The following is a 16183-nucleotide window of genomic DNA, read 5'->3' as shown; positions in this document are numbered from 1 at the left end:
GATCTGAACAAGCCAGAGGTGCTATAGCCAGAGTGCCCTGAATTTCCCAGGAGTCCTTTGCATACTCAGAGACAGTTAAAAGCTCATTGTCTAGTCGCCCCCAGTATGAAATTCTGCAGAGGACTGTGGAGAGAATGTCCCTCCTGAACAAGCTAAGCTTATTGCTCAGCTCCTTCCTTGAGTGTGTCAACCAGGTTGCAAGGTGTGGTGTCCTCTGAGCAGGCCTGCCCAGGGAATCCCAGGTTCTAGTTTCCATCTCTCTGTCTTCCAGGCGGGCCTGGCCTCCCCTGAGAACTCGGAACAGCTCATCATTGCCTTGGAGCCTGAGGCTGCCTCCATCTACTGTCGGAAGCTGCGCCTTCACCAGATGATTGAGCTCAGCAGCAAGGCGGTGGTCAATGGGTACAGCACCAGTGACACAGTAGGAGCGGGGTTTACACAGGGTACCTCTGCTCTCTCTCTCCCTCCCTCTGCTCTCCCCTCCAATCCCCTGGGTGTCACTTAGTTTGGATGATGCTAAAGGCCCCTCAGGCTGTAAGGGTCAGGATGTTCCCTGGGGAAGCTGGGTCTTAAGCCCCCTTTGTTTGGTGCTCCTCCTGACCCTAAGAGGACTCCCCCATAAGCTAAGCATTGGTTACCTTGGCTTGTCACCCTTTGGGGGCATCTCTCTCAGAATCCAAAGGTGTCCTGAGAGCCATTCTTAGCCCTGCATTTTACTAGGATCTGAGACTTTCTCGTCTTTAAATGAGTCAGTCTAATCCAATTTGCCTGCTATTTATTCCTCCATTAAGATCGTTGACTTATTGCTATCTTATTCACTTAGCTGCTCTGGGTGTGTGGAGCTCATTAGGTACCTTAGCTGAGAAAGTGGCTGATTTGTGCTGACCCAGGAGATGCACCCTGAGCTGTGGAAAAGGAGCCCTTGCTCAGCCTGACCCAGCCTAGGTATTTTATAAGGAGCTTTCCCCTTGAATAATTCCCCCAGGCCCAGGAGGAAGTTAGGAAGAACATTAGTGAGGATTGCTTGACCTAAGCTTCTGAATTAAAAAAAAAAGGAAAGGATACATTGAAAGCAACGTGACTACTTCTAGGCTTGGTGGAGGAGAAGGCTTCTTGTAGATAAAAGGGACATCTGGAGAGAGTCCAGAGTCTGGACCTGACCAGACAGAGCTGTGCCATGTGGGGAGAGGGGGAGGGAAGAGGGAGAAAAGAGAGGGCAACCAGGTGCAGCAGCCAGAACATTAGTGAGGCCCAAAGGTACACGAAAGGGGCAGGCAATCAAGATGGCTGGATTATATAGAGAAGGTCAGCCCCCCCTTGGGCTGGAGAAGTTTAGGGTAGGGAGAGGGGAATGCCAGCCATGAGGCCCTGTAACAGACTGACACTGAGGGATGCTGGGAGAACCTGGTGGCCAGGTCCTCTTCAATATGTTAAATAGGCACCTCAGCCTTTTGTCCTAGGTTTGGGACCTAACAGGATCCGTTTCCCATAGTGCCCACACTCGGAAGCCTGGGTCATCCCTTGCCAAGACCCTGAGCCCAGGCTCACCCTGAGAAGACACATTTTCCAACCCTGCTGTAGCTTTCCTCAGGACCCTCCTCAGTCGTCTTCGTGAGGACAGCTCCATCCTAGGGGACACCCTGTTCCTTTTAATCCCTTGAGTTAGTTGTTAGTGGCTACCAGGAGGTGGCAAGAACTATGCTTGTCCCTGAGCTGCTGGCTCCGCTTGCTAGGGGCTATGCGTTAACACCTTAGATCTGATTTACCAGGACAGAGGCAGAGACTTTCCTTTAGGCCCAAGGGCTGGATTAGTCCTTATCCTCATTAATGGCCATCCTGGCCTTGCCAAGGGGTGCCAAGGCCAGCCTTTCCTCTAAGGAACTCAGGTGCTTTGTCATTTCAAATAACACAAAGGCACATCTTTCTCCATTGTCTTATTGGAAGGATGGTGAAGCTCGTGTCTTTACAAGCTAATCCTCTGTTTGTAAACAGAGATTCATATCGGGGTGGAGGGGTCTGTTGATTTCAGCACAGCTTTTACGTATGGTATAAGAACAGCCCCCAGTTTTCAGGAGGTGCCTGGTGATTTCAAATGAGATCCTTCCTCAGGGTTTGGTTTTGGGGTTCCCTTGCCTTTAATCTGCCCTGTCTCCTCATTGCTGCACCGTCATGTCTGTCCTGTGGCTTGTGGATTCTGTTGCTGTCTGTGTATACTCACGGGGGCCTTTCCTTTGGTGTTTGGAGCCCTCATTGGTGGCCAACATGCCTTTGAGGAGCAGCAAGGCAGGGGTCTGGGTGTCAGCCTCACATTGCAGTTGGACAGGCTCTCCCCAGGGTGGGGTGGTGTAGGACCCCAGAGGAGCACTTTTCAGGACATCTGACATGCTCCGTGGATCCTTTGTGATCACAGGTTGGTAGACAGAGGCTCCTGCGGAGGAAGGGAGCTGGCAGACATTCAGCCTTCACTAGGCAGGGTTTGCAGGGAACATTATGTTACTCCTGATGGGTTTTAATGGGATCCATAAAAGATACTTTCTCCAATCTTGGGCTTAATCTACCTGAAAAACTGTGATAATTCTCTGAGAACCGGAAAGATGTTTTATCACCTTCACTCAGATTTTTTTTTTATGAATCCCATCTGTGGCCATCTAAATTGTTTTAGCAAACCTGGTTCCTGCTACAAGGTCTAAGACATAGTTTGCTTCTTGGTTGGCTTGTGCTGTGCCTGGGAGTCAACGTCCTTGCATGCTAGGGGTGTGCTCTACCACTGAACCATACCTCTAGTCTAATATAGCTCACCGGGAACCAGTGTGGGAATGGGAGAGAAGTCCAAGTTTGGGGAGCCCTCTGAGGGGCCCCTTTGAGCACTCCAACCCAGGCTCTGAAGAACTTGGAGCCAGCTGGGTGTTTGCTGGTCTAATCTTGAGAGTAGTTAGTTTTGCAAACTCTGCTTCTTGCAGAAAGAGACTAGAAGGTCAAGGATGCTGCTAGATATTCAGCAAGGAGGGATTCAAAGGCATTTCAGAAGCAGAAGGGTAGCTTAGGGGTTTAAAGAACACAATGGTGGGGAGCAAGGGAGGATGACAAGGCAGCAGAGACTTTCTCTGTCACCCAGGGCTGCTCTAATAAATCATTTGTTGCAGTTGTCATTTTGAGAGAACATCAGGTCTCATAGTAGGTGCTCTGCCTTTGTTATCACCTACTGTGTGCACGACGTCACTCCAGGTATACAATTGGCCTGCAGGATGCATTAGGAAAGCAGTCTCTTTCTGCCCACGGGGAACCTAGACCTAGTGATGAGAAAACTGAAGCCCAAAGGGCTAAAGTGATTGGCCCAAAAGCCCACTTGGCTGTGGCCTGCTGCCTCCAGCATACCCTTTCACAATACCTTTCTTGGCTCATTTTTCTGCTTTTCCAAACTTAGAAATTGTTAGATCTCAAAAGTTGTGAGGGTTTCTGGTCTAAGGATTCACATTGCCAAACAAAAAACTTGGGATTTCCGAGTCCCATGACCTCACCCTCCTCAGCTGAGCACAGGACGGTTGGTTATTAGTGCCCTGTCTGTCCCAAAGGCGTTCCAGCCACTCATCACACTGGCAGAAGCATCCCTTGGGTACCCTGGTGATGCAGCGTTGGGATTCCTTAGGTTCCGATGCTACCTTGTGGCTGAAGCGCCCCCATGTGGCAGAAGGGTACATTGTCTTCAACAGCTGCAGGAAAGGGCTCCAGATCCTTTTATCCCACCCAGAGATTCCCATGAGCAAAATATACCCAGCATTCCAAAGCTCCATGATGTGAAATGGTTTAACCTAGTGCACTGTGGGCTGCTGGGAAACTGGCCCATTTCATTAACCCGCTCCCCAGAAGAAAGTCACCACAGCCAAGAATCTCCTCAAGGCAGGCTTTACAGCTGGGCATGGGCCAAAGATGAGGGCTTCTTCCCTTGAAGGTACTGGCTTTCTGGTTTTTGATGTTGTGTTTATTAATCCTATTGGCCAAGGGTCAGTAAATGTCCCGTCCCTGGACCCACCATGCTGTTGTCTCCAGCTGCTGCAGACAAATGCCTTTTCGTGCCCTTTTCTTATGCTTGGTTCTTTTCTTTCTGTTGGCCGCTAGCTAAGGAACATGTTCGGCGTAACCGGCAGAGTCGGACCTTCTTGGTGGAGAATGTCATAGGAGAGATCTGGTCTGAGCTGGAGGAAGGTAGTGTCGTTGGGATGTCTTTTGCTCCTACTTGTTATTATTTGTTTTCACTGCCAACAAACATGTATTATTATTCATTACATTTGCACTCTGGGAAGATGCTCAGTAGCAGGGGCTTTAAAGGCCACTCACTCAGGGATGGCCCTTCTAGGATGTTGGAAATCCATGCAGATACTCTTCCCAAGGAAGATAAGGCTCTCCACTTCTGGAGGGAGTCTTGTGTTGAAGCACATGTCATGGGTTGTGGTGGGGACACAGCCCTATGTGGCATGAATGCCTTGGTCCTCTGGATTCTCTCAGCTGCTTCTTCATCCATGCTTAGCCCTCCCTCTTGGATGGGCATGACTGCATTCTCTTTAATTACAGCATAACTTGCCATGCTGCTAATTAACAAAAACCACTGTGCTTGTGGGCAGTGCTGATGTGAGTAGCTGTATCATTCACCAGCTTGTTTGAGGGGGAATGGATACATGGTGTATCTTAAAGATCACTGTCTTTTATGCCAGGTGACAAGTATGTGGTTGTTGACAGTGGCGGAGGCACCGTAGACCTGACAGTCCATCAGATACGGTTACCAGAGGGACACCTTAAGGAACTGTACAAAGCAACAGGTGAGCCACCGCCTGGCTGGCTGGCTTTCCCAGCCCCCAGTCATTTCTGGTTCACTCATTTTAAATTTCTCTCAGCATCACAGGCATGTGGACTGTGGGTGGTGGAGGGCCCTTCCATCTGTTTACAATAGGAAAGCAAAATATATTCAAGTGTTCTTTCAAAGGCAAACCACCGCTTTAGTTTGGGCATCCAGCTGGATAGTGACGCTGTTAATGCAGTTTTTTTTGGGGGGGTTGGTTTGAGTCAGGGTTTCTCTGTGTAGCTTTGAGCCTTTCCTGGAACTCACTTGGTAGCCCAGGCTGGCCTCGAACTCACAGAGATCCGCCTGGCTCTGCCTCCTGAGTGCTGGGATTAAAGGTGTGCGCCACCACCGCTGGGCTGTTAATGTAGTTTTGCCACAAGTTGCCTGTAGCTTGTAATCACCTCTGACTGCAATCTAAGGCCAGATTTCTACACCTAGATCAAGATCATCAAAATAAGGAACGTACCTTTCCATCTGGGAGGGGAAGTCTGCCAAGGTGATGCCATCGGCAGACTGCACAGCCTGAGTCCAGCTAGTTTTCCAGACCTCACCTGTGGGTTTTCCAAGAGGGAGGACTGTGATTTTTGAAGTTAGTTATCTATATTGATTTTATTTATAATGAAATAGATTTAAACAGACTGTTGGATTACTGAAGGGGAAAAAGTCACAGAGTCAGAAGAGCCTAAGGGTACAGAAGAGTGAGTGGGCACGGTTAGCTGCTGTCAGTGTGCTTCAGAGGACATGGGGGCCCGGGGTTTCGTCATTTGGCTTCAGCCTCTCATTGTTTTTCTAACGTTGTGGGCTCCCATTTGGTCTCTTCTCAGGTGGACCGTATGGATCTCTGGGAGTAGATTATGAATTTGAAAAGCTGCTCTGTAAAATATTTGGAGAGGACTTCATTGAACAGTTCAAGATCAAGCGCCCGGCAGCCTGGGTCGACCTAATGATTGCCTTTGAGTCTCGCAAAAGAGCTGCTGCACCAGATCGAACCAATCCCCTGAACATCACTCTGCCCTTCTCCTTCATCGACTACTACAAGAAGTTCCGGGGGCACAGCGTGGAGCATGCCTTGAGGAAGAGCAAGTAAGTTGGCTCACTTTGGGCACCAGAGTCTGGGAGTAGACAGTGTTGATGGGACAGAGAAATCAGGTGTGGACTGTGCGTTCTGACAATGCTTGGTGTACTCTTGAGCAAGTGACTCAATTCATCAATGCCCCAATTTAACTTCTGCTGTAGAAAATGGGGGGAATAATTCTACTTGCTTCAAAGGGTGGTTGTGGGAGTAACATGAGTTCCTGGCGGTTAGGCAGTTAGCATACTACCCAGGTCACAGAAAGTGTGGTCTACGTGTTAGCTGGTAGGTTCCCTGAGAAAATAATAGCTTTACAAAAATGAGACATTTTGTTTGGGTGATGTCTTAGTCACTATTACTGTGAAGAGACATCATGATCAAGGCAACTCTTGTAAATAAAAGCATTTAATTGGGGGCTTACTTACAGTTTCAGAGGTTTAGTCCATTATCATCACGGCAGGGAGCAGGGAGTAGTGCTAGAGAACTGGCTGAGAGAGAGGAGAAAGGAGAGAGACAGAGGCAGGCAGGCAGGCAGACAGGCAGACACTGGGCCTAGCATGGGCTTTTGAAATCTCAAAGCCCACCCTGCAGTGACACACTTCCTCCAACAAGGCCATGTCACCTAAAGCTTTTCAAACAGTGTCATGAGCATTTATATGAGTCTGTGGGGCCATTCTTATTCAAACCACCATAGGTGGCTGCTACAGCAGTTTCTAGAATAGGATTTGGTGTGTACTAGGTGAATGAGCCTCAGTGGGAATTTGGTTTTCCTGCTTCTCCACGGCTCTGGCCTGCAATTATAGCTCAGTTTGTTGCAAAATGAACCCATATGGAAGATTTTGATTAAAGCTGAAAGTTTTTTAAATAGAAAAACATCCCCTAAGTTTATGATAACCTTTTAAAAGTTGTTGTTGAGCCATATGTGGTAACACTTGCCTGTAATCCCAGCAATATGGAGGCTGAGGTAGGTTCAAGACCAGCATGAGCAACATAACAAGATCATTTTAAAAATTACTTTTGATATACATGTCCAAAGTGGTTGACCCTACAGTCTAATTTTCTTACCTGTCACTTTCCATAGTCACCCCCTCTTAATGGCCTTCTTATAATGAAAAATGAAAGTCTATCATCTACTTCCAATCATTGGCACTTCCTAGCCAGTCACATGGGACTCCCCCAATTATTTTAAAGCAAATCTCTGATGATTATCTAATCCATAAATGTGTCATCTTGGAGTTCTAAAGGATAGATATTTTAATAGGACCATAATACTGTTGCACTTACAATGTATTGTTCTTCAGTGTCCTTGAGTTAGGGGCTGGGGAGATGCTCAGCGGTCAAACCCTTGTAAATGTGAGGACCAGAGTTTGGGTCCCCAGAGCCTATGTAAAGCCAGGCTCAGAAGCATGCTTCTGAGATCCTAGCATTCCTACAGAAGAGAGGAGGTGGGCAACAGGAGAATCCCCTGGAAGCTTGTGGGCCAGGAAGCTTGAAATACTCAGTGGGGAGCAGTTTCCATTGCTGTGATAAACACCATGACCAATCTCAAACAAGGTGAACAGTGGGAACTGGTATTTGAAGTTGTCCTTAGACCTCTTCATACATGCTATGACATGTCTGTGTGCCCATGCCTGCATGAGTACACACACACACACACACACACACACACACACACACACACACACACTTTTTAAAAGCCAGCTAGCATTATCAATTTCTCTGTCTCATTTTCTTTAGTTTGTATCAGCAACCTAATGGAGGCTGCATTGCATGAGGTGCTGTCACACCCCACATATACAGACTCCCCTCCTGGATTCACCCTTCATGTGCGTTAGTTGTCAAGGGGACCAGCTGCCCTGAGATTTTTCCACAGTCTTAATCTTACTCACCGTGTGCCCAAGGCTCCATGGTCTGTGCTTCTCTCCCTTGCTATCCTTTTCCAAATAGACTGACACTGAGTCTCAGGTGGATTCAAGTTTGGATTTTGGGCAAATCTATTTAATGTATGGCAGTTTTTGTAAATTTATGCTTATTACCACAGAATAATTATATGTAATGATTATATGCAACAACTTCATTGTTCATATATGTGTATAATGTATTCTGATCTTACCACTTGTCTTAGTTAGGTTTCCTGTGGCAGTGATAAAATACCATGACCAAGAGCAAGTTAGGGAGGAAAGGGTTTCAACCTACAGTTCCACATAACAGTCCATCACTGAGGGAAGTCGGGGCAGAAACCCAAGCAGGGCAGGAACCTGGAGGCAGGAACTGAAGCAGAGGCAATGGAGGAGTGCTGCTTACTGGCTTGCTCCTCATGGCTGGCTTATGCCATCCAGGACTACCAGGGTGAGACCACCCACAATGGACTAGACCCTCCCATATCAGTCACAATCTGATGGGGGCATTTTCTCAATTGAGATTCCATCTTTCAAAATCACTCTAGCCTCTGCCAATGTGACATTAGAACTAGCCAGCACATCCCTCATCACCCTCTCTTGTGCCCCACCCCACTGATCCTTCCTAGTCCCTTCTAGTTTCTCTCTCTCTCTCTCTCTCTCTCTCTCTCTCTCTCTCTCTCTCTCTGTGTGTGTGTGTGTGTGTGTGTGTGTGTGTGTGTGTGTGTGTGTGTGTGTGTAGCCCAGTTTCATTAGGACTGTGTACAGTAGCATTGGTGAAAGGTTGTTTATAGGAACATGGGCACCTTATCACTATATCACTGGAGGCAAAGCATCACTCCCTCTCCAGCAGCCATTACTACCCATAATTCTCAGGGAGGAGTAGGGCTTCCTGAGTTCTTCCCCTCCCATGACAGGATGTTGAAAGCCCAATCTTGGGCAGTTTCTCATGCAGGTAATCATAGACGCTGCAAGTTCCTAATACACCACGCCAGGGGACACGTGCAGTCTACTTGTCTCTTCTTTTGAGATGTTAGTGCCCACTGATGACCACTGCCAGGTCCACATTTCATTAAGGGTGGACCCATACTTACTCTCCTACTGTCTTGCTCTTTCTAATTGGTGTGTCTGGAACACTTGTAAAGAAACAGTTTTTCCTCTGTGGTTGGTCACTTCAGAAAAGAGAATAAATGGTGATTCTTCCTTTTGGTTGTTTTTTAAAAGTGGGGTGGTGGCACATGCCTTTAATCCCAGCACTAGAGAGGCAGAGGCAGGAGACTCTCTGTTTGGGACCAGTCCAGTCTACATAGGGAGTTTTAGGCCAGCTAGAACTACATGGTGAGACCCTGTCTCAAAAAAAAAAAAAAAAGGTAGATCCTAGCATCCTTCAAAGTGGTAATGAGTTTAATTTTGTAGAGAAATATGGATTTAAGCATGCTTTGTATATTCTAAACCATGGTGATTATGGCCTCACTGGTGCCCAGAGTGTCCCACCTTGGAGAGAAGCAGCCTCTTCCCCTTGGTTCCGAGCCCTTTGATGCAGCAAATGGCCTCTGCTCTGTGAAGGTGCTCTTGATTCACTCCATACACTCTCTGCCCAGGACCCGGACTGGACCGTTTCTCTAAGAAGCCTTGATTCCTTTTAGTGAGAAACAGAGTAGATTTGATTCATGGTTTCCTGCCTTCTGGACAGGGCCACATCAGGCTGGCAGTCTTCCTGGGATGGTGTTTTCTCTGCCCCATTGGTTTCCTAGGTAGAACACCTGCCCTCTGGGTTGAATCCCAGGTCCTGGGGCCTCCCAACCCTCCCACTGTGGAAACCAGCCAGCCACAAGCAGCCACAGGGTCATTCCACACAATATGTTGTCCTTTGGCTTATGCCATGGAAATCTATCCTGGCTCAGAAAACCTGGTATCATCCAGACGTGTTGCTGAGAAGCTGGTGTGCACTTTGCTTCAGAGCCTGAAATGCCATTTGTATGTTCCGTGAACTTTTGAGAAAGTGGGGTCTCTACTGAGGGTCTGGATAATGAATAGTTCCCAACATGAGTTACGCTAGGAAAAGAAAAATCTTTCCCAAGTGTTTCCACAGACATAGATAGCATCTACTCCATCTTCACAGCCTTCCCTGGGACGGGCACTAAGGTTTGAACTGTTAACCTTGGCTTCCAGCCATGGAGACCAGGCTTCGAGAAGATGGAGGGCTATGTGGCCAGAGTCCATGGCTACTGAGTAATGAGGCCACACCACAGCCCAGCCTCCCTGGCCAGTGCTCTTTCTGCTTCACACTGCTGCTTCTGGCCATGCTGGGTCTTGACTAGAGAACTAGAAACCCAGGGGCCATCCTGTAAGATTAGGCTCAGCTCTGTGATGCCACAGGGGCTGGAGAGCTAAGGAGGTGCACCTGAGCACAGGCTTGTAGCTCATGTCAGTCCTACAGTCCTCTAACATGCTTGTATCCAGCTATCACTGGGTAAGTGAAAGCCTGAGGGCCTCTCCATGTCTCTTGTGCTAGACTCTGGCCTTCATTATACTGGGGGAAGTTTGGTGCTGGTATAAAGCAAAGAGAAACAGATAAGGTTATGTCTTAGCTCTTGAGCTTCTGAGGGTCCAGGTCCAGGCAGTTGAGTGAATTCCCAAGAATGCTTTTGACTTTAAAATGCTTAATCCCCATGATGGGACAGCTATTCCTTCAGGCCACACATCTGTGTAGATCAACCCAGGCACAGTGCACTCATTCACTGCTTGTTCTTGTTGCTATTCCCAGCGTGGATTTTGTGAAGTGGTCCTCCCAGGGGATGCTAAGGATGAGTCCAGATGCCATGAATGCCCTCTTTAAGCCAACCATTGACAGCATCATTGAGCACCTCCGTAAGTATCAGATGGGCCTTGGCCACTTGTGAGACAGAGTGTGGAATAGGGACAGTTACTGAGGCAGCCTAGTTGGTAGTAACCTGGATCTGGAAGCTACAAGGTTGGAGCCTTCTGGAGTGGGCAGGGATTGGGCACATCATGAGGGAGGCTGCTGGATGTAGCTCTGTATATCGTTCCTCTAATTCTGCAGAGCTGAGAAAACTGAGGACCTGCCCTTACTTAGGCTTCACTTTGGCCTTGAAGGTCAGAGGTCAAGAAACTCTGAAGCCATACTACTCTAGAGTGACAAGTCCTGGGAATTTATCTTGTCTGAAGTATCAGGGTAACTTAGGAATCCTTGCCTCACTGGGAAAGAAGGAACTGTTTAGTGAACCAAGGAAGGGTTCCAGCAAGACAGAGTCTGTTCATGCTGTCATCTTGTGTGTTGGTTAACCTCACCCAGGTTGTGAAGAATGAATTCTAATTAAAGTCACCACCTCTGACAAATTAGGCTTCTGCCTGGCACAGCCCTGGCCTTTGTTCCTAGGCATATAGTGTGTAAACCTTTCTTCATAAGACTAGCTCAGTACAAACTCCGTTTGATGAGCTTGGGCAAAGCCAGTGTCCATCTGAGGGTCATGGTTAGCTGACTCCCATAGGCTCAGACAGCTGCGTTTCCCCCTTGCTGGCTTGCTTTGGGTAACCTGATCTTCTCTTCCCCTTCCCTTTCAGGGGACCTGTTTCAGAAGCCTGAGGTTTCCACAGTCAAATTCCTCTTCCTGGTGGGTGGCTTTGCAGAGGCACCCCTTCTGCAGCAGGCAGTGCAGGCTGCCTTTGGTGACAAGTGCAGGGTCATTATCCCCCAGGATGTGGGCCTCACCATCCTTAAGGGCGCTGTCCTCTTTGGTCTGGACCCTGCTGTCATCAAGGTGCGCCGGTCTCCTCTCACCTACGGAGTAGGTGTGCTGAACCGCTACGTGGAGGGGAAGCACCCTCCTGAGAAGCTGCTGGTGAAGGATGGCACACGCTGGTGCACTGATGTCTTTGACAAATTCATCTCTGCTGACCAGTCCGTGGCCCTGGGGGAGCTGGTCAAGCGAAGCTACACTCCAGCCAAGCCCTCCCAGTTGGTCATCGTCATCAACATCTACAGCTCTGAGCATGACAATGTCAGCTTCATCACTGACCCAGGGGTGAAAAAGTGTGGTACGCTCCGCTTGGATCTCACAGGGACCAGTGGCACAGCAGTGCCTGCCCGCAGGGAAATTCAGACCCTCATGCAGTTTGGGGACACTGAGATCAAGGCCACAGCCATTGATATAGCCACCTCAAAGAGTGTCAAAGTGGGGATCGACTTCCTAAATTACTAATGTAACCATCCCTCCCTGCCACCAGCCCCCTGGGACTCGTCTGCATTCGCTGACCTCAACCTTGACTGTTCTTTCCCCCAACCTTGATCCTTGTCATTGCCCACCGGAATTTCAGTAGGAAAGATGAGAACCAGGGAGAGAATTAACTAAGGATCTTTTTTTTTTTTTTTTTTTTTTTTGAGGGTACATTGGAGTCAGAAAAACTCAGAAATTAATATATTAATATCAAGGTCTGAAAATAGAAAGTTCAAGAATCCCAAAGCAGCCAGCTTTCACAGGTTCCTTGGTGAGGAAATTGGTGCAGCTTGCTACGAAGAGGTCCCTGTAAGGGAGGAGTTAGGACACCCACTGCCATCTCTTTAGAGTTAAAGTGAGACCTTTGAGCCAAGAGGGGAATCTTCTTTAGAGGTCTTTTTAAATTATCTTGGATGGCAGTGAATAGGAAATATCAGCTTCCTGCAGTTAAGTTCTTCTCTTTATCATGGGACTCAAATTGGTGACTCAGTGGCAACTTACAGTATTTTTTTAAGCTGGTGGGAGAAGACTGCCTACACTATTTTAGGTTCTCACATAATTTAAATTCCAAGAAGGCTCAATGAAAGATAGGACAGCCTTGGCTAAGTCAACCAGGATTGGGGAGTTGGGGTAAGAATGCTGATACCTCAATTTTCCAGAGCAGATAAAACTTCCTTTGGTAGGTATGCACATTGAAGAGTTAGTGATTTACCCCAAATTACAGCGGCTTCCTTTTATCTATAGAAGATACATTCTGAGGTTCCCTAGCAGATGCCCAAAGCTGTGGATGGTACCAAACCTTATCTATACTGTTTTTTCTATACTTACATACCTGTGATACCTTTAATAAGTAGTAAGAGATAGCAACAATAATGATGAAATAGGACTATTATGAAGACACACTTTGATAAAATTTATATGAATGTGGTCTATCGCAGCATATCTCACTACACTATACTGTTAAGCATTTTTGGACAACAGTTGACTAGGGTTCACTAAAAACCCAGTAAATGAAGACACAGATCAGAAAGCAATTCCCAGAACCATAAACCTTGAGTTCAGAGGCTCTGCATAATTGTAGGCGATCTTAGTAGGAATTTAGTTTGAGAAAATGAAGTTTTTATTTGCCCTGTTTATATGTATCACCAAGCCCAGAAATCCAAAACAGGCTCCTGCCTTGCAAACCATGCACATTTCCAATTAACCCCTTTCTTCCAGCTGTTCTTCATTACCCAATAAGGAAACATGAAAGGGGGTTCTGTCCCATGAAATGTCTCAATCAAATCTTCAGCTTTTCAACGTCACCTAAAAATAGTATGTAAACCTAGACCTGGTAAATGAAAATGCCTTTTCTAAAGCGTGTCTGTGGCTCACCTGCCTCAGAATCGCCTGGGTGCTTGTCAAGAGCAGGTCCTGAATCTGCTGACTCTGGAGAGATGGGGTCTGCGTTTTCAGTGTAAGAAGGGAGAATTTTGAACCTGAGATTTTGTCAAAGCTGAAGTGACCACAGACCACAGCATGTGGTCTTCTGTCAGATAAGAGGGTTAGAGATCCACCTGGCCTGGGCGGGGGGTGAGGGCCTTTTAACCCTCAGAGAAGGAAAAAGATGTGGCAAAATGAACCCTGAGAATGAAGCTGCCCAGGGAGCCATTCCGTTCTTTGTTCTCGCCTTCCCTCTGTGCAAAGCCAAAGCCAGTCAACGTTCAGGAGCCAACTGGGGATAAAGAATCAAGAATCTGACTCACAGTCCATCTGATCTGTTCAAAGCTGCCTCTCCCACTTGCTGGAATTCATTCTGACTTCAAATCACTGGAGGCATACATAATGAATGAATGAGTGAGTGAGTTAATGAATGAATACAGAATGAGGGAAGGGACTTCAAATGCAAGCTGGATTTGTGAACCCATCATCATAGCCAACCTGTAGATTTTAAGTAGCATTTTGAATTTCAACCTGTTGTCTTCTTTTTCACACCACTTGCTGCAGAATTCCCTGCTAGAATGTGAAAATGCTATCAAACCACAGAGCAAGAGAATGGGACCCCAAACTGAATGGCAGGGTCTCAAATCCGGGCATCGGGATGCTTGCTAGGACTCTCCTGCTAACTCTGCCCCAGAAGCTCATGGGTCTCTCTTTGGTGTTTCCAGCCACAGTCCTCAAATAGACTTTCAATTTTGTTATAATGGATATAATTTTATGTATATGTATATATATATATAATACTAGAATCTTGTACAGAATCTTTATTTCTACTGTGTGCTTGTTTGCAAAGGAAAATACTCTTAATTTTGGTTACTAACACTGCTGCCTGTTAGCTCCACAGCTTCATTTCTTAATTGCTCTCACTGGTCACTATTTGTGCTGATACCATGCAATGGACTGACTATGTATGCAAGACTGAGCAATAGACAGAGGTGCCTTGGGTCAGAGTATTCTGATCACACAGACTACCCAGATCGACAGCCTCATCAGGCCCTTCCACACTTGCACACCCTGCCCAAAGCTGAACAGCTTCTGCACGAAGAGTCATGTGTCAATTCTCCTGTCCAGACTTTGAGAGCTGAACATTCTGGTTCTGTAAGCAATGCCTACCCAAACGCTTTGTGTCTCCAAGGGTTGTTGACCATTCCTCTCTGGCAAGGCAGAGCATTGCATACTTTGTGATCAAAGGGACCAAGTGGTACATACACGGGGGTCTCTGGTTGGATAAGTGTGAGCGGTATAGTTCAGCCCTTCTTTTCCTGGCTAATGTAAAGCACTCCTCACCTTATGCTAAGTCTATCTCCTTGCTCCTATTTCGCCTAAATGAGCTGATAGAAATCTGCAGTGTTAGCAAACTGATGATGGAGAAGGAGTGGTAATTTTACTGACTTCTTTCTGGCCCACAGATGCAGCTCCAGTAGCCAAACTCTTTAACTAAAGCTCTCCAATCGATCCCTACCCTAGCTGAAATAATCTTATTAGCACACTGGATAAGTACACTTGGAACACATTCCCCAACTTAGGAAGTTCTGGAGGGTCTATGGTCTTGACCAATTGCCCTTTGCATATATTATCTGGTTACTTAACTAGCTTTTCTGTACACAGCAGGTATTCATAAATGCAGATTGACAGACAAGTGGCATCAAGGAGGAAAGAGGAGGTGCTTCGGAAGAGGTCCTGGGGAGTGATGGCTGAGTCCAGGTTACAGAGCCTGCCCCCCACCCTTAGAATGTTATTTAAACCAAGTTTAGCTTTTAGAGTCCAGGTCTGGTTAATTGCCAGGGTAGCAAAGAATTGCATGCACCAATATAAACAGGAGTCAAAATGCATTATTAATCGAAGATCGAATTTCACATTGTAGTGATATAATCATTGTGATTAGGCTGCGTATTAAGTATGCTGGGGAGTGGCTTAAGTGAATGGCTAGTATAAAATTTGTTGGCCACAATATCCTAACACCTCTCATCTGCTTGAAATATAGAACAATATCCTAAGATCTCAACCACTGGAGTCTTGTTCACTACAAGATAGAGCCAAACTTCAAACTCTCTTGTCATCACAGATCCAAATAAAGTGAAACTCTGAATTTCATGTGGCCTAGAATAGTTTTTCTCATTTGGGGTTTATTGGTGGGACTGACTTCTTCCTTTCTCAAGTCCTTTTTCAGGTGGTTCAAGCTTTACTGACAGCCCTTCCTTTGCTGGGAACCAAAGCTCCATGGATGCCTGGAGTCCTGTCTCCTCCAAATAGGAAGGGTGGTTTAGCTACAGAGAAGGCAGAAGGTTAGGGTCAACTGATGACTCACGACATCCAGATGAAAATCATTAAAAGTGTTTAAGGCCTGGGTTGTGCCTGCCTGCAGGACATCCTTTCAGGCAGAGGCTATCTGTCTAAATTCTTGGCTTCCTCCCAGGCTCTACCCACCTAGGGCATATTCTAAATTGTCTCTAGAAGTGTCTGGATGGCTTGGGGTGTGGTTCCAGGAGTCCAAGGTGGTGAAAGGTTGTTGACTCCACCTGGCTTGATCTCAAGTTGAGTCTCCAGAATAGCAAGGTCTTGCCCTCTCCAGGGAATCGCACTAACAAGCTTCAGGAGGGCAGTGGAAAGCAGTTCCTTCTCCATAGTGGCAGCAGCCAGGCAGAAGCACCCATGCCCC

At 47.0% G+C, this 16183-nt stretch overlaps 1 protein-coding gene across 2 annotated transcripts in view; it reads left to right on the top strand.

The window, feature by feature from the left end:
- Hspa12a (heat shock protein family A (Hsp70) member 12A) overlaps positions 1-15618 on the top strand; it is a 154098-nt gene extending 138480 nt beyond the window's left edge. For both annotated transcript variants that reach the window (XM_036173893.1, XM_036173898.1), the window contains 6 exons: positions 272-443; positions 4117-4203; positions 4710-4814; positions 5662-5920; positions 10575-10678; positions 11393-15618. In XM_036173893.1, the coding sequence (XP_036029786.1) occupies positions 272-443; positions 4117-4203; positions 4710-4814; positions 5662-5920; positions 10575-10678; positions 11393-12030 (1365 nt within the window). In that variant the 3' untranslated portion in view covers positions 12031-15618. The remainder of the gene's footprint in view (positions 1-271; positions 444-4116; positions 4204-4709; positions 4815-5661; positions 5921-10574; positions 10679-11392) is intronic.
- The last annotated feature ends 565 nt before the right edge of the window (positions 15619-16183 follow it).

Source organism: Onychomys torridus, chromosome 1 (genome assembly GCF_903995425.1).
Source record: "Onychomys torridus chromosome 1, mOncTor1.1, whole genome shotgun sequence".
Classification (NCBI taxonomy): Eukaryota; Metazoa; Chordata; class Mammalia; order Rodentia; family Cricetidae; genus Onychomys; species Onychomys torridus.
The sequence above is the reverse complement of the archived record's forward strand: the minus strand, read 5'-3'. Positions and strand labels throughout refer to the sequence as shown.